We start from the raw sequence: 27,365 nt of genomic DNA on the forward strand, positions 1-27,365 counted from the left end.
AGATTCCTAAGAGGACTTTAACCCATAGCTGCTATGTTTGCTCAGGAGTCACTGGAGATTTTGTTTAAAGCATTATGAAAACTATCAAGTAAACAGTGTTTATAAAATCTCAATGAACATTCATAATTAACTCTTAATGAAACAGTGAAACAGAACTATTTTGAAGAAGCCATGTTAATTCTTCATCAAGACTTGTGCTTCCATGTATTTGATTCACATTTCAATGTGCTTTAATTTTATGTTTACTAGCACTTTCTACCAATTTACCTGGGATGGATATTAAGGTAACCAGCTTGTAATTTGCAGGTTCCCTCCTGGATTTAATTTTTTAAAATTGCATTACATTGACCATTTCTCAGTTGTCTGATACAGAGGTTGATAATGATCTTACAGACATATTACATATTTTTGTTACAAAATGGACAGTTCCACATGTAAGAATGCTTGGATTAATACCATCTGAGCCTGATAGCTACATTGGCATTTCAATTATTAATTTTGGATGTACATGGAAATGTTCAGTTATGCAGTATTTAATTCCTACAAGTTCCAAGTTGCTGACATTTTGGAAATTCTGAACATTTAAATTTTGGCCATGTGATGTTGTGTGACAACAGAAATATATGTATTTAAAACAGCTTACATTTTAAGTACCAGATACTGAAAAGATCCAGAGTTCAGGTACACAGGACAACAAAACAAAACACAAATTTGCTAATTTTCATTTCCTTTAAAGTCTTTTTGTGTGTCTTTAAATGATCTTGTCTCCTAAAGGCACATGTATTTGTATAAAGGATTGTATGGGCCGGAGAGAGGAGGATATTTGATTTCCAGAGGAGAAAAAACCTCAGGCAGAAAGATTCAAGTGGGAGCAGCAAGAAGTGAAATACATGTGGGCAAAAGGCCAGCTAAGCCAGAAGAGTCAGGCTGTAAAACAGATCATCATGGGCCTTGTACTTCATTTCAGCAAGTGACTGTGGACAGCAGGATGGTGGGGCAGATGGCTTCCCAGAAGAGATTCAGGGCCCCAAATGAAACTTTCAGTGCCCACTGGGCCACTGCTGACACCATCCCTCATCTGGGCAATACATATTTTTTATTTTAATGTTTCAATACATTTTGCAGTTGGGATTGCTGGCAGAGACTAAGACGTTTCCCCTTCAAGCTGTTTATTGTACAGCAAACCCCTACTCCTTAAGCTGTTATTGCATAGCAGTTTATTATAGTTCTTTATATGGCACTATCAGTGCACATGGCACACAACTGGCCAAGGAAAACGAAAAAAGTCTCTGCCATAAGGGGCTTACAATCTGCAATCACATAATGCAGAAGTCAATGGGGAGAGCAGAGACAGGCAAGGAAAAAGGGACTGATTGGACATCATTGCAATAACACATGTGCCATTCCACTTTAGTCCTGGAAGTAAATTGCTGTGGAAAGGGTGAGGTACTTCATACATACTCAAGAGTGTTTTTTTGACTCTACATGTTCTGGAGCGGAGCATAAAAACAGCTGCATAACACAAATTCACCCCCTTTCCTTCCTTCCTTCTGTCAGATGCTGAGAGAGCACAAAGCAGGTACCCCGACTCCACCACGACCAGCACCCTCAAATTGTGTCATTGCGTTTGGATTCGGATGAGGGGAATATGTGTACTGTTCTTCGGAGGACAAATCCCACTGCGTGCCTAAGCGATGCCACGGTGCGGCCAGCCTTCCCTCCGTTGGCCCGTATGCATGCGTAGCTCGCCTTGGATGATTTGGCTGATGCGTTGCTGTCTCTGCTGGTGTCGCCCCAGTTTTGTTTTGTTGTGCATTTTTCCTGGGGAGAAAAGGATCAGAGAAGGATCTTTCTTGCCTTTCTATTGGTGCCGCCGCTCTGCCTGCCCGCCTGACAGCAGCCTCGCAATCCTCTTCTCCTGCCCGCCCGCTCGCCCGGCGCGCTCCGCCCCCCTCTCCCGGCTCGCTCCACCCCCACATCCACCCCAGCTCGTTGTCGTCGTCGTCGTCGTCGTCGTCTCCCCCTCTCCACCCCCCACCCCAAGCAGCTTCGGCAATAGCGGCAGCTGCTGTCTGCGCGGCGGGTCCGTCGTCCTCCCTCAGCCGCCCGCCATGGCTCGCGCGGGGGCCTCCTCCTCCTCCCCACCACCCCCACTGCCTCCCTTGCCTCTGACTAGGGAAGCGGCAGAAGGGGCCGAGGAGGGGGGAGAGGAGGAGGAGGAGGAAGAAGACGAAGAGGAGGAAGACCCCCCGCCCCGGGCTCTCGTGCCACGCTCCTCCCCGGTGCCGAGGCCCCAGCACCCCACCACCCGTGGAGGCAGCAGCTCTTCCTCAGACGACGACGACGCGGGGGAGGAAAAAGAGCGGCAGCACCAGCACCCTTGCTTGACAAGGCCACTCTCCCAGCATCCTCCAGGCCTGGCTGGGCCACTTTCCCAGCATGCACTGCAGGATAGTCAAGGGCTGCCCTCCCAGCATGTTCAAGGGCAGCCGGGGCTGTTCGCTCAGCATGCATCTGCTGTTGACACCACAGTGGAGGAACCCTCTCAGCATGCCGCAGGCCGGCATGTGCTGTTCGCCGATGCCTTGGGCCTGCCCTTGGCACGCTGGCGGCGCTACCAGCCTTGGCCACCACCTTCGCCTGAGTCTCCCCCTGAGGTGATGCCCCCTTTGGCCTCTCCCCCACCCTCCACAGCAGCCTGCTACCTTCTGCCATCCTTTGTGTTGCAGCCAATGGGTCAAGGTGAGGATGAGAAGCTTGAACGCCTGCGCCAGGCCAAGGTGGAACTGGAAGAGGTGCTGCCACCAGAGCCAGGAGAGCCACGAGTGTTGCGAGGCACTGTGCGCGTGCTTAACATTTCTTATCACAAGGCAGTACATGTGCGGGCCAGCCGAGACCGGTGGCAGAGTCACCGGGACTACCCTGCCCTCTACATTCCAGGGGGTTCACCAGATGGGGGTTTGACTGACCGCTTTGCCTTTCGACTGGACTTTGGTGATGAGGATGAGGAAGATGAGGAGGGAGGAGGAGCCCGACTTGATTTTGTGGTGAGGTATCAGACTGATGAAGGTGTCTATTGGGCCAACAACCAGGGCAGGAATTACAGCGTGGTACTAAAGGGGGCGGCACCTTCCCAGGGTCTGCCTAAGAAGTCTGGAAAAGAAGGTGAATCACGCCGGCTCAAGAGCTGCATGAGGCCAATCAAAATCAGGTAATGCTTCTCAGTACCCTACATGCCCTTGCTTGAATATGACTCATCTCTGGGAGTTATCTTGCCATGGTCCCTTGCTCTGGTCCAAGACCTGGGTGTTTCTGCTCCTCAGATCCCCAACAAATCCACTAGATTACACTCTTTTCCCAAAGGAAAGAGTTTATAGTCAAGATTTTTGCTTTCTAATCCTTGTACCATTATCAATTAAATATTTTGCTAGTTTGACTATGACTTATTTTCCAGTTAGCGCGCACCTTCTATGCAGGAACATCACATCATAAAAGAGTTTCTTTCAGGGGAAAAAACGGTTCCTTGTGAAATGAGAGAACAGCCAGAGTTTTCCCTTAAGAGGTGGCAGAAAAGGTATGATAGACCTTAATTTAAGCACCCAAGTGGGGTTGGTTCCAATTTCTTCTTCCTTCCCCAATTTGAATTGCTTTTGAGGGATGTTTTTCCTCTGTTTCTCAGTTACACAAATGATTTTCATAGTGTGATATTGGCATCCCTAAAGGTGATGCACACACACTTGCTAGAGAAGGTGTGAGCTTCTTCATGTCCCCTCCCAGTCAATGTCATAAAGCATTTTCTCATGTATCCCTGAAAGTACTATTAACAAAGTGGAAGAGTGCCATTTTAAGACAGATATGTTCTCTAGCTACTAGTGGTTTGTATCCAGATCACAGAAAAGCAAAATGCCTTCAGAACAGTTTCACCATTTATGAGGTGAACCCAGTTGATGTTTTCAGTAGTAAACATGTTATATATAGATCATATACAAGCTTCTTTAAATATCTGTACATGTGTATCTAGTTGATCCAGGTTTTTCAGGCTTGATTCTTATTTAGGTGGTGAACGTGTGTCTGGGCCATTTCAGTGGCTCATATGAACCACTACTGCAACTTTGCCAAGTGGTACCCTCCAGTTGTTTTGAACTTCACCTCCCATCAGCCCCAGCTACCATGGCAGTGGGTTAAGAATGTTCACAGTTACAGTTCAAATCATCTGGAGAACACCAGGTTGAGAAAGGCTGCACTCACACATCATGATCTCCTATTCACATTTCATTTGTCTGCTGATATTCTCAAATCTGCTGTCTGAGATACTCTGCTTCACTTCACCTAATGGTTGCTTGCCTTAGAAGCAGAGTTTGGGCTATCATAAAGGGGCTATAAATTGCAAGTTATTTGTTAGGTTAGCATATTTTTACCAACATCCAATCCTAATGTTTGGATTTTGCTGCAAGGAATAAGGGTTTGTACATGACAGGTGAATTGGTAAGGTGAACTGTAGCTTCCATTGTATTGTGTGAAAACAGATGTACCAGGGCCTGAATACAGACCTTCTGAACCACTGTGGTAAAGCAGACTGTGACAGGTATTGTGATGATCGCCAGTGCTGGGGATTAATTTAAAAACAGAATACTCAATGCTTTGCTCTCCATGGTTGATTCTACACTGGCCTTTTCCCCTGGAATTGCCATTCTTCCTTGACTCACTTTTTATGGATAATGCAAAAAAAAAAAAAAAAAAAAAACCACCATCATCAAATGATTGCACTCTAGTACGTTCTGTGTTGTTCTCTCTTGTTTTTTCAGACTTGTGGAGGCTCTGAGGTGTGGGTATGGGGGAGAGAACACGTTTGGGTATGGTAGCCTACTGAAGCTTTTCTGTCCTTCTGTGTTGTTAATTAAAGACTTCTGGTTTGCAGGTCCTGGCAATTTTATTGCTTCCTGTTGATTGTAGCTGGGGAATTAAACCTCCCTCATGGGAACAGAAATGAATGTTGGAGTAATCTAGAGAGACTATTGAAAGAAGAATTAAGGGGCTGTCCATCATTGATCTCCAGCTGGGATCAACAGGAAACCGTAAAATGGTCAGGACCTGCAAACAAGAAACTTAGGCAGGACAGAATGGGACTTACTTGTGAGTAAATACTATAGCAGGAAGTTGGTCATGGGAAAGGGCATGGCTAGTTACTATAACATTATACTAATGCTATGTGGAACCACTGTTTTAATTCTACTTGCAGCAAATTATGAAAAAACAATACCTTAGCAGCAATATAGGGCCCTAATCTGAAAGCAGCCTGTCAACAAGCTCTGATTCTCAGGTATCCCCTCTGACTATTATATAATTCATATTTGGTATGCAGGGGTTCTGAGGGCCCTCCAGCCTACCTTGCTAAGGCCCCCAGTTGTAGAAGCTGTGACCATACAGAGCAAGAGGAAGAATTTGGTGTAGGACCAAACAGAGTCATCAAAGGTTAGAGAACTAGCAAGCATAGAGTAAATGTGGAAGACAGTTCTCTCAGTGTTGAGCCCAGGAAGGAGCAAACCATTCCCTTAGCATGGCCAGGAAAAAGGTTTCCTTGTGAATAATTACCCGCTTATGACTAAACACCTACTTCCAAGCAAGTACATGGGAGCAGGGGAATTGACTTGACTGTAGTTGGACACAAATGAAACACAGAGGACTGACTGGGAAAGAAATGATAGGATTCCATGATCAGAGAAATTTAGAGAAGAAACTCAGTGGTAATAACACTTTTCCCTCTGTTTGAGGCCAAAGAGACTTCAGCCATATCCCAGCTCCCTATGCTATTGTATCACCATTACAGGTGCAATATAAACTTGTGGAGATTATTTCCAAAGGCAATCTTAAGGTATAAAGAATGGGCGTAGTCCAACAAATTTTGATCCGTTGCATTTGACCTGGATGTTGACAAGAGTGACTCACCTATTTTTTTTGCCTTAGTTACATCTGGGCAAGCTTAAACAGTTGTTTTCTTGCCTAGGGATATTGTGGCTGTTTGAGGTCCCTTGAGTTTTGTCCTCGGTAAAGTGATGATGGTGATGATATCCCATCTCATGGGAAATCTGGAAAGTAACAAGAAATAGGGGAAGACATTATCCATCATGAGCCTTAGGGTAGGCTATACTTTGCTAAGTTTTGTTCACTGCCTAAAGAGGGGGATGTGCCAGAGGAGGGTTGCTAGCACTTTGTTATGCTGAAATTAAATGCAGTATTTAATATTTGTTCCATTGGGCAATGGGACAGTTCTCTGATCTTTTTTCTCTGATCCAGAGATTCTTTATTCTGGACAGTTTCATATATCTTTCTTCTTTAATGTTTGTTTGTTTGTTTGTTTATTGAAAAGCAATTTTATTCTACTCTGTTGACCGCCTCCACCCCAGTTTTCCTGGAGCAGTTTACATTCAGTCAGTAAAAAACATGAAAAAACCCAATACAGAAGCTTCCAATTGAAAAAGATATGACACAAAAGGAACAAGGGAAGGTGAGAACCAAGGAAAAAAGCAAGCACTCTTTTAGCTGGGCTGATGGAATGACCCAGCTTTTCTCCTTATTTTCTTCTTCTATAGGCTGCTGAAATTTGTATTTGGGCTATTTCCCAGTTCTTTTGCTGGGCTGCTTGCAAGATTGGTCCATGAGAGGTCCATCTAGATTGCTAAGCATTCGCCCTGTTTGGAATTTCAAAGATGTCTTTCTTCAGGGACAACTCATAGAACAGGAAAAGGCAAAACATATATTTCCTTTAAGGAATGTTTTACCATCAGCTCCCCTTTCCTTGCCACTCCAAGCATTTTATCTATTCTTTCATATTTGCCCATTTTTGTGTCTTGCCCTCTCTCAGATTCTGCTTAAGATGGGAAAGTATGACTGCTTTGTTGGTGTCTCCTTCCTTCTCTCAGGCATAGAAATGTTATAATAATAATAATAATAATAATAATAATAATAATAATCTGTATTCTGTGATTTCTGTTGAGGAGTTGTACCACAACATAACCAGGGCTATGTGTACTCCTTGCTACAAAAATGTTATTCAACTTTTGCATCCAAGGAATCCTAATTCCGTGTGAAAAAACACAGACCTGAATTCAGCTCTGCAAGCTGAACAAATTTGCACCATTTTTCTTAATTGTATATTCTATTCTGTAGGGATTTTAAAAATACACAATGTTATTAAGGTTTTCAGTCATGGGAATTATGCAAGGGAGTGAGACTTCACCTATGCCTACAGAAATCTTTTCACAGAACAATCTTATGCATGTCTACTCAGAAACCAATCCCACTGGGTTCAAAGGGCCATGTTCCAAGGTAGCCAAGTATGGGATTGGAGACATACCTATATTTTTTGGCTTCTGAGAATTCGGTAAGCATTGCCAACACACTTTAAAGCCTATATTGCAGCCATAAGGTCTAGGCATTCCATTTTAAAATAATAAATGTTTATTTCTGTGCCCAGTTTTCTATGCCTTTTGTGTGTTCCTAAAGAAGTATGTTGTTACAACAGCCTTCTCTTTCAGTCATGATGTTTATGAAACAGATTTTGCTGCCACCAGTGAAATGGTTGGTATGATGCTTTTCCATGCCATTTCCTTTTATTAAAGTCTTGTTTCTTGCCTTGGCAGCCATGCTGTTAAAGGTCTGGTTACTACACTGCAATCACCCTCTTGGCCTGACTGAAGGATTGCATTTAGCAGAATTACCATTCTTACCCAGTGCAGTTTTCTTAGAACAAGCACCCCCTTTTATATTCCTACTATACAGGCCTGACCACACCCAAAGCCTAACCACAGGGTACTTCTGCAGATCAGTTGAGCATCTGGCATAGTCACATGGTGCTTCTGTAGGTCAGCTGATCCCATGGCTGCATCATAACTGATAGCATGAAGCAACTGTTTTTACTACAATGATACTGCTGCAACATACTGTGTGAAAGAGCAGAGTACCATGGAACAACTTCAGTTCCCTTAGGGACCAAGAGTTGGGGTCTGAGGGAAAGATTTAGGCAGGTGTATTCTGCAGTGTCCTCTGCTTTGGCTTAAGGGAAAAAGCGAGAGGAATTAAAGCATTGATGTGGCAGAGTTGCACAGCTTTCAGGCTTGTGGGATCTGCTGTTTTACTTGAAACTAGGGTCCCCTAATCGGATGCAGGTGCAAAATAATGGCTTGGGGGAGTAGATGTATGGTTAGGATTAAGCAACAGTGTGCCTCCAAACACTATTTCCTGGTCACAAGTTCATTTTTATCACTAGGATCATGCTCATAACCCGTTCATATACAAAAATCAACTAGTTTCCCCCCAAGCTTCTTTAATTTCATCAAACTAATTTTAGAGTCACGGCCAGGAGGTGGTCTTCTTGCTCTGGTTGGACTTAGAAACCCTTGCTAATCTACTTTAAATTGCCCAGGGAAATGCCAGTAGATCCTAATCTACCTTTTGCCCACTTTTGGTGTATACCTTAGTAACTTTCTTAGTTCATCTTGCTGGCTCATTAATAGGGTGCCATCAGGCAGAGGCCTCAAAGCATTAACAATCAAAAACCACTGTACAGTTTTATCCTCTTCTCTTTTTTACCTGGTAAGAACAAAGCTAGACTAATCAGTGACAAAAGTGGGAGAGCTACAATGTGAGAACATTGTCCCCTGGACCCCCTACAAAATTCCATGAATGAGGTAGTGCAATTGCACAATAAAAGCCTTATCTGGAACCACCAATTGGGATATTAGGATGAACTCTCTAGGTGTCCTTAAATAAACCACTCTCCCTCTTCTTCCTTCCTTCTTCAGTATAAGGATAACAGTATGGTCTAACTTCAAGGGTCATTGCTGTTATGTATTTAAAGTGCAATCCTAGCCATGCTATGCAGAAGGAAATCCTGTTGGGTTCTGTGGAGGCTGCTCCTAGGAACATGGGGCTAGAGTTACAGCTTCAGCTTGTTCTATAGCACCATCAGTTTTGCCTGGTGCTTTATAGAGTCTATAAGGACAGGTTCCTGCCCTGAGGAGTTTACAATCTAAAATTCACCCCAGCAGAAATAACAGCGCAAGGAAGAGGAAATGGAGACAAGATTAAACAAGGAAGAAAAATGCCACTGTTTTAGTAGCATGTTCTTAGGCTAAGTTACAGAAGTGAATGGTAACTAGTTGGTTGTGCCAAAGGCTTTGTGAAAAGGGTGGGTTCTGAGAAGTGATTTGAAGGAAATCAGAGTAGTGGAATCCTGCAAGTATTCCAGAAAGCAGTTCAGCACTGGGGGCAGCAAGTGGGAAAAAACAGAATATAAAATTAGTGATATAATGTGTCCAATGCACTTGGAATGCTCTAAAGGGTTATACAAGGCCCAATTGCCACTATTAATAATTAAAACAGAGCAGCTATTGCAAGTTGATCAGTGTTTTCAAGTATCTTTTAATTCTACCTAACCCCATTGATATATAGCTGGGTTCAAGGGAAAGCATGTTAAGGACTGTTGAGAACGGGGGAGATAGAGGAAGGGACTATGGAGATGTGCTTGCCATTATTTGGAAAAAATATATACTTTTTAAAAAGTAAAAACAACAAACACTGAGTCCTAAATACTTCTAGCAAGTTAAGATAGATATTAAAAGATGCTTGTATAGAAGGAAGAGTGAAACAAAAGGTGGAAACGTATGTGGCAGCCTCAGGTGGGAGCAACTGTTCTTTGTGGTCTCTTAGCTGCACATATGATAGTATTTCAAACAAGTAGATGGTATCTTGATAGTTCATTCTCAGCAGAAATCCCCACCCACCTTTCACGTGCCGTATCAGTGACGACCTTTGAAAGTTGCTTTGTCAGGTCATATTTTACAGCTAGGGTAGAGATGGAGAAAGAAACATGGAACCATGATCTATTCTGAGTTTCACATTGTAGTCTGAGTTAGGGTAAATAGAGATACAACATTCCTAATTTTAACAGTGTTCATGACAATTTCATCATTCATGGGTAAAGCCAGTTTTGCAACTTGCCCAGTACACACAAATGGCAGCAAAATGAATACTGAGGCAAGCATTAGCTTCCTTTCCCTTCATATTTGGGGCATCTGTTCACTTCTTGAAAAATGAAAGCAGCGATTATGCATATTTGCTTAAATATGTTAATCCTTCTCCTCACCATATCTCCCCACACCCAAAGTTGTAAAATTACTTTGTGGAGGGCGTATTGATACTTTGGTATATTGCTGTATTGATACTATGGGTACTATCCAATTGGGGTTTCACATAGTGGACTTCTGAATTGAAATTAAATTAATTTAACTTAACTGAAAACTTGCAGAACTATTTTTTCAGAGCACACCCTGAACAGAAATAAATAACCAGGTGTTCTGAAGCTTTCAAGCTTCATCTTGCATTTTATCAGATAGAATCTAATGTTGTACAAGTGGACTCTCCTCCATTCCCTCTCCATCTGCTTTGAAGGATATCCCAAACTTCTCAAACAGATTTTGAAGATGTGTAGGAGGTTGCATGTGGGCAGAGGAAATTGTCTGCCTTCTGTTTCTGTTCATGCCTTGTTGAAATGAATAGGGAGTGCTCTTGGTGAGTTCTCACTCATTTCAATGGAGTTTGAATAGGAAGAGCTTCCATTGAATTATGCCTAAAATTATGAGGAATGGAGACCCAGACAGTAACAAACAGACCTAAACACACATCCCTTGCCAATTTCCATAAGTGGTTCGAATCTCTTCTATATCTCCCCATTTTGTTGATGGAATAAACAAAATGCCAATCCTTGCTTGCTTTGAGGGATGTTCTGAGCAGAAAAAGGTATCTGCCTTTTTCTGGAATTGTACACAAGAATTGTTCTAAAGCACCCAGTCCTGGAGTTTAGGAATTTACCATCTTGGATTGTGTGAAAGCTTCATCAGAATGAAAACTTTTGAACCAGCACGACCTAAATTCTGTATAAAACAAAACTGAATTCTAAAGTACATATGTGCTATGCAGATTTGCACATATGTACTTATTTGGCAAGTATACTTTTTCCTGCTAGTTGGATGGAATTTGGCAAGTATTGTACCATTTCCCTTAACAAATGTGAATTTTCTTTATTTCTCTACCATTTTGAGAGTTCTCCAGGCCTGGGCTGCACACTTTCAAGAGAATATTTGCAATCGTAGTTTGCTTTTGAAAATTAAAGCAGAAATTCTAAACTTCCTGAATTCGGCAACCAGTGCACTGGACCTGTTTTTTCTGTTATTCTGCAGTGCATTGTACAGCCATGGATACAGTTCTGACATGACTATAGGAGATAGAGAAGCTGTTGATGATGATACACTCTAGCCAGTTGCATCTGTTGAGGACGCTGTAGGTGTTTTCCAGAGCTGAACTCTGATGGGACCAAACACAAATTAAAAATCCCACCTACATGCTTTTTGATCACAAACCAGGACCCTATAATTTGGTTGGAGTTCATGAACACAACTTGGCTGTGGCTTGCTGTGGGACTGAGGAAATGACAGATTTTTCTTTAAATACTGTGGTCTAAATCCAATGTTGAGTTAGGCATGCTTAACCCCATTGAAACCAACTTCTAACTTGGCACTGGATTTAGGCCCATGTTCAAAAATCTGCACAAGGTCTAACTGTTTGTGATTCAATTAAGATGCAAGGTAAATATGGCTTTTCATTCAATTCAAGACATGGAGAAAATCACTCTTCTTTTCTCTATCCCAAATCTTAATTTACCTGTCAGCAATGAAAACAGCCAGAGTAATCTTTCTTCTCTCTCTTACTTCAGAACGAATGAAATGCTTGTCAATTTGGCAGGTGAAGGCAGGAGAGCACATGGAGTTCAGACACCCCAACCCACTCCCCTAGTTACTGATGTTTCAAGTGCTGAACAAGGGCTCTTCCCCTTCCCTCGTTCAGGTTGAGGGAAGAGAGACAATACTTTGCCAGGCTAGTGAAAGCAGCTTGGTTGGGCCCAGGTTGCTCTGTGTACAGCTGCCATTTCCTGTCCAGTGAGACTGAGAAAGAAAGCCTAACTGCCATGAGGTACCAGCTGGTTTCTTGAGCTTTGCCCCACTGGAACACACCCTGCCCTCCACTGCAGGGAAGAACAGGGCACAGCCCTCCTCCACATGACATCCCCTCACATACCTGTAAATCACTAAAAGATCCTCTTGCGAGTCTCCTCCAGGCTGAAAAGACCCAGTTCCCTCAATCTCTCCTCATATGTCATCCTTCCCAAGCCATCTACCATTCTTGTGACCTTGCATTGAACTGATTCTAACCAAGCTATGTCTCTCCCATAATGTGGAACCCAGAACTGGATGCAGTACTCCAGTTGTGTGCACACCAGATGCAGTACTCTGGTTGTTATCTGTGTTTGTGATTAATAAACCCTTCACCTGCAACTTCAAAAACTGCATTATTTAAAGTAAGGTAAATCAAAAGTTCTCTGACATATATGGTATCTGTAGAACTGACGTGATATAAACTCCCAGCATAAATGATACCACGGGCTACTTGTGAAAAACATCTTGTGTGAGAAATGTAATGTGTGGCTTATACATTTGTGGAGCTCAACTGTGACAGCTTCCATGCCTTCTAAGCTACATGTACCTTCATATTGCTGAAGTTGCCTCAGCAGAGATCTGTACATGTATGCTCCAGGCATACATGTTACATGTACTGTTTGTACAGAAGAGATTGCTTTTTTGAATGAATAAAGCAGCCTAAGAAAACAGTTCAACAGGTCAGCATTCAAAATTACCCTGGGCCTTATAACAGACTCTGGAGAAAAATAAGATTATCTTACGCATGTGGTCCTGGGTACTTGGTGTCAGGATTCTTGGGTACTGTTACAATATTTGAGAGTTGTGGTACAATTGGAGCAAAGATCTAGAGTACTTGTGACCCACACCATTTACCAACCATGCATAGTAGCTTAGACCCCCCCCCTTTTTTTTTTTTTAATAATTCCAGGCAATCAGCAAAAGCAGGAAGCTTATTCAACACTGACAGTCTGCCGGTACTTTAGAGGTGCTGTGCTTGGCCTGATGGGTCACAATGTCTACAGGCCTTCTGTGGTAATGTTTGGCAAAAGCTGACAGTCTTGTCCCCCATGTTGAAGGAAGTTTCAGAAGAGAGGAGATGTAAACACCACACATTTAATCTTTCTCAAGCTTGCTTTTTTCCACTGAGTGATAAGAATTTGTCACTGCCACTCACATATGTCTGCTCTCGCTGTCTACAAATCCTCACAGACAGGCAGGTGACACATTTGTTCTTTGGCTTGTCTGCTTCCCAACCTCAACCTTTCTCCTCTCTCATCTCCTGAAAGGTTTTGATTCCCCAAGTTGCCACAGCTGTTGAACTATATTGGTACAAGAGGAGCTTTGGTTTGGTTTACTTACATGAATGTCCTTGGGCTCTGAGATCCTCTTAAAAGCCACTGGTCAGATAATTCTACCACAGTTTGGATTATTATCTTAAAGAAGTACCATTGTGGAATTCTTAAAAATGAAAGGCAATACTGAAATTCTCTGAAATAAAATACATAATAAAGTAAAGGATTAGGGCCTTTTCCATGAGGTGCCTGTCCCTTCAGTTCTCACTTTCTAGAAAAGGTTGCTAGGCTCAAACCTTCCAGTTCTTAGGAAGATAGCTCTATCTCAACCATTTTCTGATGAATGTTTTCATTGACCTTTTGCATTTGTATTGTTCCTTCACATTATTGTGAACTGAACTGTGGGAACTTGAGGGACAGAAGGTTGAAGTAGAAATGCAAGAAATTGTAATAAGGATGACTGCAAAGTTTAATCAATATTCAAAACCAATCTCAATCAGTTAAATAGGTGACTGATTAACTGGGCAGCTGACTTAGCTGGGAGATTTGTTAGCTTCCTGTAAGTTTTGGTACAGGAACTTACAGGCATGAGCCATCTTAGAAGAGGCTGCCTCTCTGTTTCTGATAGAGGATGGAAGCTGCCTGTTCTGAGATGGTGCTTACTTTGATCAGTGCATATGTTGTATAAAAAAGGGACTGTTTTTTCTAAGTATTTATTGATATATAGATTTGGCCAGTTTTAATTGAATAACATTCCTACAAGTAGTTGCCTAAGATTTCTTTAACTTGGTGATATCAATAAAATAATAATAATGATAATAATAATTTCAAAAAAAGAATCTGGCCTGGGCACCAGGGTTCTCCTAGACTAGTTCAAGCTGACCAATAGGTAGGTGGGTCTTGTATCATACAATTGGCTTAGAAGAGGGTTATTTCTTATCTGTTGCTGAGCATCAGGAAGTGGTGGCAGAAGCTGAAGGGAGTTTTGTTAGAGCTTGAGGAAAACAACCTTACTAGCTTAATGGATGAACTGCATGCTTTTGATGCCATTTGAATTGGGTAAACAACACCTGATTGCACTGTAGGAAAACAAAGCAAATACTTTATCATGTTAGACTTGCAGGGAAAGCAGAAATAATCTGTGTGTAGCAGGTCTAACAAATGCCACAGAAGTACCCAGACACATTGATCTTGGGCCCCTCAGTCTCAACCAAACATAGTACAAGAAAAGAAATAAAAACTTTTCTTGCAGTAGGTTTCTTGCATGCAGTTGAGCCACATGTTTTTAATTCCACCCATTCTCTACCCTAAGATGAAGGATGATTTCCATGTGAGTACCATGCCTTCCAAGTATATTTAAGAGATCTTGTAAAGAGGAGTGGTTGCAACAGCTGCTTGTTGCCCACAACATTCACTATAACTAACAGGATGTAATATGCTCAAATGAGAAGACAATGCCTTTACACATCATCAGAAAAAAACAAGACTATGTTGGTTCTGCACACATGATAGAACTACAAGTAGAAAGCCAGAGACCTTTCTTCTTGGGTCAGCAGGATGACCCTGTATCAAAGTGGGAATGGGATCCCCTTTGGAGAAGGAGGTTGATCAAATGGCTTTGGGATGGACAGGCCTTTGCTTTACAAGGATGGCATTTATTGTGCAAATACACATATTTAATACATTATTCTGCATGTAGGTCTGCCACCTAGCTTCCCTGAGCTTCCTCAGAAAAGCAATAGACGGCACGTAGCTATGTCTAACTATATCCCATAACATAGCATAATGTATCCCATAACATATACATGTCTAAGTATATCCCATATTGTCATAACCCACTCAGAGAGTCATGTAGCTAAGAGGGCAGGTTAGAAATCAAACAATAAATAAATTACATCTTCCAATCACCTTCCTTCATTTCTGGAGGCACTATTGGAACTGCATTATTGGTTTCCTGCTTTCTAAGCCACATAAATCCATACAGTGGTTACACATTCTGACTCCTGCTCTTTTCATTTTGTTCAGAACCAGCTGGTACAGTTAACAGCAGTAAGATGCAATAAGACCTTGAATCCCATATTTCTCAGGTTGACAAAATCTGACAGTCTGGATTTATTTCTAACGACGCATCTTTTCATTACAATGTCTTCCCTGGATCATATGAAACCTTTCTCTGCCCCTGTGTTTTAATGTATACCCCAGTGTGAAACTATAGAAGGCTGTGTGCCCTAACTGCATCTGAGAGAAGGCATGCAAATTTGTCAGTTAGTTTTAAGGCTTTGCTTCCACTTTTCTAAGAACCTCTCAGTTTCAGGAGTCAGACTTTTCAGAGTTTCAGCTGTAGTTGGAATGTCAATTAAAACATTGCTTAAACTGTAGAGGAAAGAAAAGGCAGAGAGTATTGGGAGAAGGTGCCTTTTCTCCCTTCATCTAGGCCAATGCTTTTGGTCTGGTGTTGTAGTTAGGTCTTTAAGTGTTGCAGAGAGACATTAATTACCATCTCTGAAAACAGTGGGCTAATGATGTTTACATTATGAATCTAGGTATATGTGTCCATAGGCTGGGTTGTCTAGCATTGGTATATGACTGCCAGCCCTACGGTATCTTCCCAAAATTCTCGTTGGCTTTGGTGAATGCAATCCAAGATACATTTTATTTAAATGTGTTGATAAAGTACACTCAAAAGAAAGTTTTAATACTGTACAGGACTCACTTCACATCAGCAGTTTGGTCCAATAATTTGGGGTAACTTCTAACTGTTAGCATTCATTTTTCTGTTGCAGGTCAGGTGAGAATGAGATGCATGTAGAGGACATAGTTCAGCCGGTCTGTACTGAAGGTAGGTGCTCCTTTCATCCTTCTGGCCTAGCATTCTAAGTCTAGACAAAAATGTCACTTGGGTCAGTGAGGACAGGTTGAGCAACTCCACTGGTCATAGGAAGACATAGGATTGCCAGCACAGGAATCTAGTTTGCCACTGTAAGAAACAAGATGCTCGTCTGTTCCAGTCATGTTCTTCTTAGGTTCCTGTGTCTCCTGTGAATGGGAGCAGATCATCCTCTGTAAAATATTCTTATCTGCAGGTGCCAGGCCCTGAACCTGGATTTTTCCATATTGAAGCATGTGCCTCAACAGATTTAGGTCATGTCCCCACCCTCATAGAGCAGTAAATGGAATGTGATTTGGCATGTGGAGATACAGAAGAAGAAAGAATAAAAAGCACCATATTTCCTCCCTTGCTGGTTTTTAGCTTAGCACTGCAGAATCAAGAAGCCCCTGGAGAGGGGACAGCCATTTGTTTCCAGTATTTGCATCTGATGTCTTACTTGGATCTCAGAACCGAAGGAGGCTAGGCCAGATCAGTGGCTCTCTCTAGCTCAGTATCCTTTCTGTAGGCAGCGGCTAACCAGATGCCACAAGGACTTTCCCAGTCAGAACAGGGCAGAAGTTATGCTTTTGGCCATCAATACTTTTATTCATCAGCAATCCTCTCCTCCAGGTAACTATAATTATTTTTTATGCTGGTGGGCATTATAATATCCTAGAGTGGAAAATTTAACTGGCACATTATTTGTTGTATAAAAATACTTATTTTCATTTTACATGATTTCAGTGCTTTTCAGTTTCTTAGTAATAGTGTGCCTGGATACACGCACACACACAGAGGTACATACATGCATGTATACATACAAACACCAAACTGAGCTGCTGTTTCTTCTGTTATTCAATTTTTAGATCATTTTCCAGATTTAAGACAAATATATTAGTTATACTTACAAATGTTCCATAAGGTATGCCAATATTATGGTTCCATAAGACTGGACTACACTTTACATAAAAACTATTACTCTTGCAAAAAATGACACTTGATATTGTCTATACTTATCCCAAATTGTGCTGTTGTTTCAACATTCAAATGCTCCTAAAGCCACTGGAAGCAACCTGTGTGCAGAATAGCAGACATTGACCAGAACCCAAGGGATTCTGTGCACCCAAGGAGATGTGAACCTCTCTTATTTTTGAGTCCTCCTTTCATTTTCCAGCATCCCCATGCTGCATGGTGAACTTTTAGAAATGGAGGAACATTTCAAAAGCAGTTTGTAACATGGCATAAAGAGTGGAGCTTAAGATTTCAGAGGATCTCTTTCTGTCTGTCTGTCTGTCTGTCTTTCTGTCTTTCTTTCTTTCTGTCTGTCTGTCCTTCCTTCCTTCCTTCCTTCCCTCCTTCCTATATCACCCAATTGCTGAAGCTGTTTGGGTGGTATAAAAACCAAGGGCTCTTCTTCCAGCTTTGTTCTCTGTGGGCCAACACAATTTCCTATATATGGAAAAACATGCGCACAGCTTTGATATATTTTCTCTGACATTTCTTGTATTGCTGAAGAAGAAGAAGCAAGCTGTTTTTTAGTTAACATTTTAAAAAAACTGAGAAATTGTTGTCTTTTCAGCATCTCTATAGAAACTTTAAAGAAACCTTGGGCTCTGCAGCATTTGAAAAGCACATGAGGGACCACAGCTGGTCCTTGAACTAGTGGCTTGACTTTGGGGAATAATGTGTTTTCTAAAGGTAGAAAAGTTTTGTTTCATTTCTTGTGCTCTCCTGTACCATATATGCTTTTGTTCAGAAGCCTTCTAGTGTAGTGCACATGCAAGAAATAATCAGAATAACTGGAAGCTAGGGGTTTCTTGGCAGCCGTGTTATCAGTTTGGCTAAAGAGATTGTTACTCATTGAATTTATTACATTGTGCAAGCTCAGGTAAACTGAATGGAGGTGGTAAGGTAGCAGATTATGGAGAAAAGCCAAGTCTTGCAATCTGACTAAGTTGTACCATAATACATTTATATTTGCTTGTGTGTTAATTTTTTTCTTGCAATGGGGAAGGTCAGAGAGCTGTATGGAACACTTGTCCCACCCCCTCACCACAGGAGTTTTGCTTAGCCTCATTCTAAGGGCCAGAAACCTGTGTTTAAACTGAAACAGTTAGGAAACAGAAATCAGTGCCTAAGAGCAAACACTATTTCCAAACAAGTGCAGAATACAGTTCCCATTGCACCCAGCAGTTCTGAAATTGTGAGTCGCATACATATAGCCATCCACGCTGAACTATTACCAAATATTGCCTTGCATGAAGTAGGTCAAATCTGAATCTCTGTTTTCTCCCCACAGAATGGAACCCTGAAAGAGATCTGGCCCGTGAATCTTCAAACCTTCCTAGAGTACAGCCCCCACCTTATATGGTAAGGAGTAATAAATTGTTCTGGCATGCTAGTCCCCTAGCACTAAAGTGAGGCTTCAAGGTTAGCAGTCATTTCTCAGGGAAAATGCCCTCTTTGCTGCAGACTGTATTTACCCAGATGTGTTTACAGTTTACCCTATCGCAGTGTATTTGCCAAGGAAGCAGATAATTTTATATCTTGCTCATCATTGCAACAAAACCTTCCCTCACCAGTAATCTAGTGTGGTAGAAGACCATGGAGAAAAATCTGGAAGGCATGTGATGCTTCATGTTGGTCTCGCGAAGCAAATTTAGGTCAGTTTAATGCATGGATGGAGACCACCTGGCAACTTCCTGTGCACTCCCTTTCATTCCATTATGGAAGAAAGATGGGATACAAATGTCATCAACACAAAATATAATACAAGTTTCTCTGTAATTGGTTGGTGAAAGGCAACTGAAGGTAAAAGCAGAGGTTTTTTTAGAGCAGAAAGCACAGTTTGGAAGAATAGTCTAGTCTACTGGATTGTGTTCTTGAGTGAAAAACCTGGCTGGATCCCAGAAGATTTAAGTGAGCTTGTGGGCGCCACCACTACTACTTCCATGATTGGAAGTTAAGTGCCAGCCTGCTCATATTATGTTGGTGTTGACATATTTGCCAGTGCCAGCATAGCCAGCTAAACCTTTTTGACGTTTTCATTGCAGTTCACATCTCTGTACAAATCATGAACAAACCCTTTTCAGCTTTATTTGGTTATTTACTTACCTGCCTCATGTTTTGTTCATTTCAGTGTTTCAGCTGAATGATCTTCCAGGCGCTTTCCAACATATTAAAGTGGTATAACAAACTGCAAACTGCCCAGTGTCCCTTGCTCCTGAGGCAGCTGGGAGAGACCAGAACTCCACAGTCCTAGGCCAGATGGCAGTTGGAGCAGAATTCTTCCTGGAAGGAAGAAGGAAATAAGTTTCCTGCAGCTGCTTGTCTTCTTAGGCTTGTCCTGTTAGGTTGTTTGTCTTAGAGGACAAGAAAGCAATCTCCATTTGTCAGGCAGACCATTTTCCTCAGGAGTGCCACATACCAAGGACCAAGCCAGACCAAGCTGTTTTGCTGCCTGAAACAAAGTACAAAATGATTATACACTCCCATTTCACACAAAGTTGCCAGCTTGTCTGGTGAGTGAATCTTACACAGTGTCCTTGGCCACGCCAGAGAATGGCAGAACAGTTTGGGGAGTACATGTGATGCTGTGTGGCAAGGCATTGTAAAACTTTCTCTCTGTGACCAGGTTTGTTCATCATGGTTAATTAAATCATATTTGCAGTGGTTGTTCCATGACATCTGAACCCAAACACTATAGGCTAATTGGGAATTAAACAACCTGCAGTTCCACTAATTATACATTAACCATGGGTAGTTTAATCCATAATTAACCTACAGTGTTGGGTTTAGTTGTTATATTGCAACAGCCAGTCAGAGTTTGAACATTGCAAATGGCTGCATAATGTGCCCGGCATGGACTGTCATTAAATTAAAACAGCCCCCTCTCCCTCTCTGTCTCTTGAACTCTAACACATTGAAGATCCAACTTCATGAAGCTTAGCATCAATTTTTCCTCACAGAGAGCAAAATTCCACCTTTAAATCAGGAATGTCCTTGCTACATACCAAAATAACTAATTTGGTATGACAGATAAGCCCAAATTTTGTCATCAGATTCTAAACTGACTTACCTAAATCAGTGGTATTTAATGTTGTATTAATTGATCACTGTGCATATTTTATTTTTAAGCTAAGCATTTTAAAAACCAATTAGGAATTGGTTGATAAGGAGTGATATATTAGTAGCATGACAATTGGTAGGTGAAAACATCAGGGATACATGGAATGGTAGCTTCTATATAGGCTGGATATATCTGTGTCAGGATCTGGGCTGCTCTAGGGCTTCATCTGATGGTCAGAACCAGAAAGCTAGCCTCAGTATTTGCAGGAGGGGTCCCAGGCCCTGCTGGAGCTCTCGGCCTCCTGATGAGTGCCAGCTGGGAGCCCTGGAGGAAGAGCAACATAAGAACACGCTCTTCGCTCCAGAAGATGCCTCAGCAAAACAGTTGTGCCTGCATCCTGTTTGCTGTTGTGCCTGCATCCTGCCTCTCTGCCTCACCTCAGCAGTGTAGGTCTTCCTGCTAGCTGTGGTGTGGTTCAGCTCCTGCATCTTGCCCAACCTTTGCCATGTATCTTGCCTTGCTGTGTATCCTGCCCAGTTATCTTGTCCTAAGGTACCTGCTCCTCTCTTTGTCTTCCTGGTTCTTGACCCTTGGCTTGTTTGTGACCAGTTCCCTGATACATACTTCTGGTTTCTGTCCCTAGACTGTTCTGTGACTTATTTTGTCAAATGATAGTTAAGTTTAACCATATTTTGTAAGGGTTTGGACATCACAACAAGCATGGTTACTATAAAAAGCAAGCAAGCAAATGTTTCTGAACTTCTTGTAGCTATGATAGAGTGGAGGGAAGGCAGAACAGGTGTGTAAGGCTTGCTATATCACATTCTTACATCTCTAATCTTTCCTGATAGTATAATAACATGGTTTTAAACCATCTAGTTTTATATAGCTGCTTTATGGGTAATTGTTTAAACTCAGGTTTCCAGATTCAGATGTCATAACAACAACCCATTTGAACACTGTTGATTTGAACACTGAAGTGACAAGTACATGGGAGGAAGGATGTGCACTTGCTTCTGCTTAGCCCCAACTCAGGAATTAAGCAACTCAGGAATTGTCATTTTGTGTGAATGAGCAATTGCCTGCAGCAAAGGGAGAAATGAATAAGCCCAGCAAGTTACAAAGGAATAAACCAGGGTATTCCCTCACTAATGAGTTTTCCACAGGGAGCTGCATAACAGACTGTATCTTGATATTCTCCACTGGTATGTGGTATGAGTGTTCTTTCTCAAGTCCGTGGTCCTTGTAGCACAGGGATTTCAAAACTGCAGCCTGACCCACATGGGTCCTGGTTTGAGTTCCATGGCTTCTGGCAACCCAATTTGCTACCTTTCGGGTCTGTAAAATTTACTTGTATCATTAGAATCAATAAAACAAAGATTTTTTTCCATCCTTTTAAGTACAGCATATTTTGACAAATGAGCATGCATGTGGAGTCCATGCTACTGGGCTGTTTTGAAAAAGAGATTAGATTAATACTTGCTGGAGCAACTGGTCTGAAGATGAGGTGGAGGATAAACTTACTGGCTGTTTTTCCTTCTGCAGTTTTTCCGAATACAGTTGTATTAGTGTGTGCTGTTGCAATTAATTTAAGTAATGCCAAAATTACTTAGAAATAATGTCAGGTCCATTACAGTATTCATGATGAAACGTGATGCCAGCAAGGCATACCCCTTAGCTGCGCTCCTGTATCGCTCCACAGCTAGTCATAAGCATTCATCACTTCAAAGATAAAAATCACATACTGTCATGTTCTTTGTATTTTTTCTTCTTTTCCCCCATTCTGCCTAGATTCCAGAGCTCATGGTCACAGCCAACTCCCCAGAAAAGAAGGAACCTTCTAAAGACCATCCTATAGATTTCACTGACTCCCCACAGGCTTTTACTTTCAAGGTCCACCCTACTTGCCATGAAGAGCTGAAAGTCCCATGGGGCTTGGTGCTGGGATCAGAAACCCATCCTTTGGGTCAGTGGGATTTTCCTGACTTCGGCAGGTGTGACCTCACCACAGAGGGCTCTTTCATGGAAGAGTGCAGGGAGGAACAACTGAGAAGATACCAAGAGCTGCCCTACCGCTTGGAGGAAGATGGCATAGACCGGGAGCTGGAGCAACTTTATTTGTCCCATTTGAGCCGGCTTCGAGCAGAAGAGCTTGGAGGAAGAGGAGAGTGGGCTGAGGAGGGCTCAGGCAACCCCAGCAGTCCTGCACCCTCTCTCATTGCCTTGCGACAGAGTGTCTTGACTGACCGTGACCTGATAGTCAACTGGACAGGCCCTGAGAGAGCACTGAACAGCTCCTTGGCAGAGGAGATCACACTGCACTATGCCAAGCAGCGGGGTGATGATGCCAGAGACAGTGAGGAGGAAGGATTCACACCTGGGTATGCAACCCTGACACCACCTGAGCTGGTGGGACCAGGCCGTGAGAGCCCACCAGTCTTACTAGAAGGCTGCTTTCGAAATCACCTGGAAGAGGGGAGTATCCAGCAGAGCCCAGCTAAGGACTCTGAGTCTCTTGTCAGCTTGAGAGTGGTGTCACCCAACACCTTATGGCCTCCCGCTCAGGATGCCATGGTGATGCCCTTGGTAGTCCCAGCCCGGACTCTAGTGCCCCTACCAAAGTGGCCCACAGATCTCCCATCCAGCCCTCTTGCTGCCCATGGACAGAACAAGAGCCAGGGCTTCTTGATAGGCCAAGGCAGCCTCTGGCTTGGTGAGGGGCTTCATGTCCACAAACCTGCTGAAACCAATCCCAGCTCTCATGGCGAACTTGAAAAGATCTTGACCCGTTCCCTGCGGTTCCTCAGCCTCTTTGTCTTCCTGCCTGTGGTCTTCAGTAGTTGCATGCCTCTGGTGGCTGTTACGCTTTACCTCCTCCTGGATTGGTTCTCATAGTTTGACATTCCCTCTCAAACATGTTGAAAGGCCCAAAGGAAGACCTTCTGTAGCTTGGCTCCATCTGTTTCTCCCAAACAACCATGGTTTGTATATGAGAAACAGGGAGGGTGGTGGAGAGAGATAGAAGTCAAACTCTCTTGAGAGATCATGGCATGTCTATGTTACAGCTGCTCAAGATTTTCAAAAGTTCAGTGCACTTTTCTTTTTTTGAAATCATCTGTTAAAAGAGATGAATGATTGAGAGAACATTGCGTTATTTATGGCCACCCATAAGAAAATGGCTAGGTTTGGCTATAAGGACAGCAAGAGTCAGCCTTTGCCAGCTGCTCCCAGAAGTTGTAAAGGTCCTGATTGTGCTCCCATTCTCACATTACATGGAGCACCCAAGGCAGTGCTAGAAAATCCTTGGGTGGCCTGTCCCACTTGAAAATTAGGAGAGCCAACTGATGCCTCACCCAAGGGAGCCAACACTATGTGACTTGCTTCTCCGTTTTGGTAGGAAGCATTTCCAGTGGCAAAACTTCTTGGGTCAGTCACTGACTCTCAACCCAGCTGACCCTACAAAGTTATTGTGAGGATAAAAATGGAGACGAGGAGAATTAGGCTGCCTTGGGTTCCTTGCAGGAAAAAGGAAAGAGATAAATATAATAAGTAACTAAATAAAGAAGCATTCTTAGGTGCAAATATGTCACATTAACAAGTTTCTGGTTTAAGATTGAGTCAAAATGTTCCTAAAGTCATCACATTTTATTATTATTAATTAAAGGGAGAAATTATACAGGTAGACCTGTATACTTGATATGCACTATTAACAGGGTTTGACCTGTTACATGCTAAGTAAAAAAGCAAGAATGTTTTAAAAGGGATAATGTGAATTATTAGTATTAGTATTCAAACACAATTATTGGAAAATGTTAACTAATGAATCAAACATTCATTTTTTTAAATGTAATTTAACCCGTGTGAGAATGGTGAAAAAGACTTCTTAAAGTCAAAAGATTTTTGTGAGTTCTGTGTATGCTCTGCTGAAGAAAAAATAGTGCAGATTTAGTAACTAGATTCCTGGGAAGGCTGAATCTTTGGAGAGCCATTGGTTAATGCTCTCATGAAGCCCTATCCTGCTAAATGTGTGTGACAAAGCAGACAGTTGAATGGAGCAGGAGCACCCTAGTCAGTCAGCTCAGTTTCTTTCTGATCCTGTTATTTTCAATGGCTATTAGAAGGAAAATGAAACACACATAATAAAAACCAAAAAATCTAGCGAAACTAAAATTATTCCACTCCTGCTTAATCTTGTAGCATAGAGGAAGTTTGCACAGCTCTTCCAGAAATTGTCAGGCTCAGATTTTGACACTCACTGGCTCATGGGGTAGCCAGTATTTGCACTACCAGTTATTTGTGTTTTCATCTTGAAAATAACAGAAAAATGTCTGAGCCAACCTCTACCATTTTATTACTGAGAGACAGGAAAGTTGTAATTTGTTTTCATAGGGCACAATCCATCAGGATTTTCTCCTGTGCAAGCCCCAATAAAATTAAGTAGAGCTGTGCAAGTACATACTCCTTCTTTTGTACAGCTTGTATTCATTTTACTGGGGTTTTACAGATGAACAGCCCACTGGATGGCACCCTCATTTCCCTTCATTTCATTTTATTTCATTGAAGCAGGCAGAGAGAAAGATGCTTTCCATTCCAAAGATGTTGACATTATCAATCTTCTGTCCATCAAGCTTCTGAAAAATTGAGCTGCTACCATTCCAGATGATCTCAAAGGTGGTGCAACTAAGTTCCATTTGTGCTACAGTCCTGAGCCAAGCCACACCGCAGCTTCTTAGCAAGAGCCTTCAAACTGCTGATGCCAGCTCTGCTGTAAGGACCCCTTTTCTGCTTATGGATCCACGTACGCTTCTTTGCCACCAGCAGGGTCCAACATAGAGGACTACAGGAAAGCTCCCCCAAACAGATGGTCCTGTATTTATTTTTGTACTTGGTGGGAAGGCCTGACCTTTTCTACCATAGAACTCACCCCAAGATAGAGAGATTTTATTTATTAACCACTAGCAGTACAAACCTAGACTGATGGGTTTGCAGAAGGTGAAAATAATTTATTATTATATTTCCATGTATGTTGCCTGCAGCAAAACGGTAAATTGGAAACATCTTGCCTTCATGTGCAATAGGATGAACTGGTATTTGAACAAGCTGTGAAAGGACAAGCCACCTCTGTGCTGCAAAACATGCTACATTACTTCCTCTTGAATGTTGTGCTGTTAACAGCTGCTGTGATATAGTTTGTGAGGCCTTGTGGAGGAAGCGGGGGATATTTGTTGGTTCTGAGGCCATTTCCCTCCACTGATCCAGACTTGGCCCTGCTTTCCCCATCAATGGCAAATGCTTTTACCTAGGGAATGTAGGTATTTTTGGAAGATGGAATGTTGCTTGTGCTTAATGAATGGAGATCGGAGTCCAGTCTTGCTTTCACAGTACCCAGTGGAAAAATCTGTAAACACCAAGAATTTGAGATCAGAATGTAACTAGCAGTCACAGCCATGTGCGCGTGTGTGTATGTGAGTGTGTGCTCATATTTTTGTTGGTTTGTCCCATTGCGGTCTTTGTCCTTCTGCCTTAGCCAGTCTGTCTGATCCCTCATCAGAGGCCTATTGCTTGTCCAAATATATCTGAAGACACCTGCTCCACCTCACAACAGTCTTGGAAATCTTTTGGTACATCCACCTGGCCATAAAGCATATATTGGTTACACTACACATCTGCAGAAGTACCAGGAAAAGTCGGAGGCAGCCTTGCCATGAGGCAAGGTGAGGTAGGTGGCAGATTGTGGGACAACATTCTAGGCTGTATAGTGGGGGAAGATGCTGAGCAATGGGGTACCATCAGCCAGGGAATTCTCCTGCATAAACTGCACTGAAATGAGTAGGAGCTGCACAGAAGCAGCCCTTTGTTTTTGCACAGATTTTTGCTGCTTCTGCTGTTGCACAGGAGAATGTCCCTCCTAAATGTGCCACCTGTGAATTAGCAGGAAGCTCCTTGAGGTGTTTCAGGCACTAAAATATTTTATATTACCCTGGGTGAAATCCAAGTTTAATTTAAAACTTGTAGTGTAGTACAGGGGTACGGAACCTCAGACCAAGAAGCCAAATCCAGCCTGCTGGGGATCCCTACATGGCCACAGCCTTGTCCTTTCCTCAGCCATTTCCTCTGACCTCCACTCATTGGGTGGTTTTCTGTCTTTCGTACAATCTTGTTTCCTAAAAGTTCAGACGCCTCTCTTAAAGTAAAAGCTTTAAGCTAAACTAGGATGGTATTTTGGACCTGCCCCTTTGCCTCTGACCCCACCCATTCCTGGAATGCAGTCCCCAAGAGCTGCTTTGAAATGGAATTTGGCTCTGGGCCTGATAGGGGTTCAGCTGCCACACCAGTATACAGTGTCACACCAGTCTACCTAACACACCAGTATACAGAATGCAGTTTCCTGGTTGCTTGATTTGTATCATTTTTCAGACCCATTTCTAACCCATAACTATGTCTGCACTGTAACATTTCTGTATGGGGTTCAGAGCTCACATGACTGAATGCTCTTCTATACCATTTTCTAAAAATCCCATGCACAGAGGAAACTAACATGTTGTGGGGAAGGTTAGACTAGAACCCTTCTTCCTGACATGCCAGTTTCTATGTGCTACAGTGATGATTATGTTTTTATGGAGAAATAGAAGAGTTGGAAGAGGCCATGAAGGCCATTGAGTCCAAGCTCCTGCTGTTGCAGGACACCACATTATACTATCCCACTCAGATGGCTATGCAGGTTCTTTTTGAATGTCTCCAGTGTGGGAGCAACCACCACCTCTCTAGGCAGTTGGTTCCACTGTTGTATTGCTCTGACTGTGAGGAAGCTTTTCCTGATGTCCAGCCTGAATCTGGGTTGCTGCAACTTGAATTGATTATTCCGTGTCTTACATTCTGGCATTAGCAAGAAAAGATCTTGACCTTCCTCTTTGTGACAGCCTTTGAGGATATCATGTCCCCCTCAGTCTTCTCTTCTCAAGGCTGAACATGCCCAGTTCCCTCAGTCTCTCCTCACAGGACAGTGTTTACAAACCCTGGATCATTTTTGTCACCCTCCACTAGACCCTTTCTAATTTACCTGCATCTTTCTTAAATCTTGGTGCCCAAAACTAGACACAATA

At 42.5% G+C, this 27,365-nt stretch overlaps 1 protein-coding gene and 1 long non-coding RNA gene across 4 annotated transcripts; one reads left to right on the top strand and one right to left on the bottom strand.

The window, feature by feature from the left end:
* Positions 1-299: 299 nt before the first annotated feature.
* Positions 300-2,823, bottom strand: LOC123030100. Its single transcript, XR_006416044.1, has 2 exons — positions 2,706-2,823; positions 300-1,821 (listed from the first exon to the last, which is right to left on the bottom strand). It is a non-coding gene; the product is annotated as an uncharacterized LOC123030100 (long non-coding RNA).
* On the top strand, positions 2,018-25,710 carry PPP1R3F (protein phosphatase 1 regulatory subunit 3F). Of its 3 annotated transcripts, none has more exons than XR_006416042.1 (5): positions 2,018-3,211; positions 16,108-16,163; positions 18,493-18,563; positions 22,054-23,243; positions 24,826-25,710. XR_006416042.1 is itself a non-coding variant. In XM_044443711.1 (4 exons), the coding sequence occupies exons 1-4, from the start codon at positions 2,112-2,114 to the stop codon at positions 23,155-23,157; spliced, it is 2,331 nt and encodes a 776-aa protein (XP_044299646.1). In that variant the 5' UTR covers positions 2,018-2,111; the 3' UTR covers positions 23,158-25,710. The 3 variants fall into 3 exon arrangements, 1 of the variants encoding a protein (XP_044299646.1); XR_006416043.1 differs by having other exon boundaries at positions 24,891-25,710; XM_044443711.1 differs by having other exon boundaries at positions 22,054-25,710.
* Positions 25,711-27,365: the final 1,655 nt, after the last annotated feature.

Source organism: Varanus komodoensis, unplaced genomic scaffold, assembly GCF_004798865.1.
Source record: "Varanus komodoensis strain SLA01 unplaced genomic scaffold, ASM479886v1 scaffold42, whole genome shotgun sequence".
Taxonomy (NCBI): Eukaryota; Metazoa; Chordata; class Lepidosauria; order Squamata; family Varanidae; genus Varanus; species Varanus komodoensis.

Excerpts from the sequence above, each read along its gene's own strand:
- PPP1R3F (XM_044443711.1), top strand. The coding sequence starts at position 2,112 with ATGGCTCGCGCGGGGGCCTCCTCCTCCTCCCCACCACCCCCACTGCCT. Across the intron at positions 3,212-16,107 it reads ATGAGGCCAATCAAAATCAG|GTCAGGTGAGAATGAGATGC; the intron begins GTAATGCTTCTC and ends TTTCTGTTGCAG. Across the intron at positions 18,564-22,053 it reads TACAGCCCCCACCTTATATG|ATTCCAGAGCTCATGGTCAC; the intron begins GTAAGGAGTAAT and ends CATTCTGCCTAG.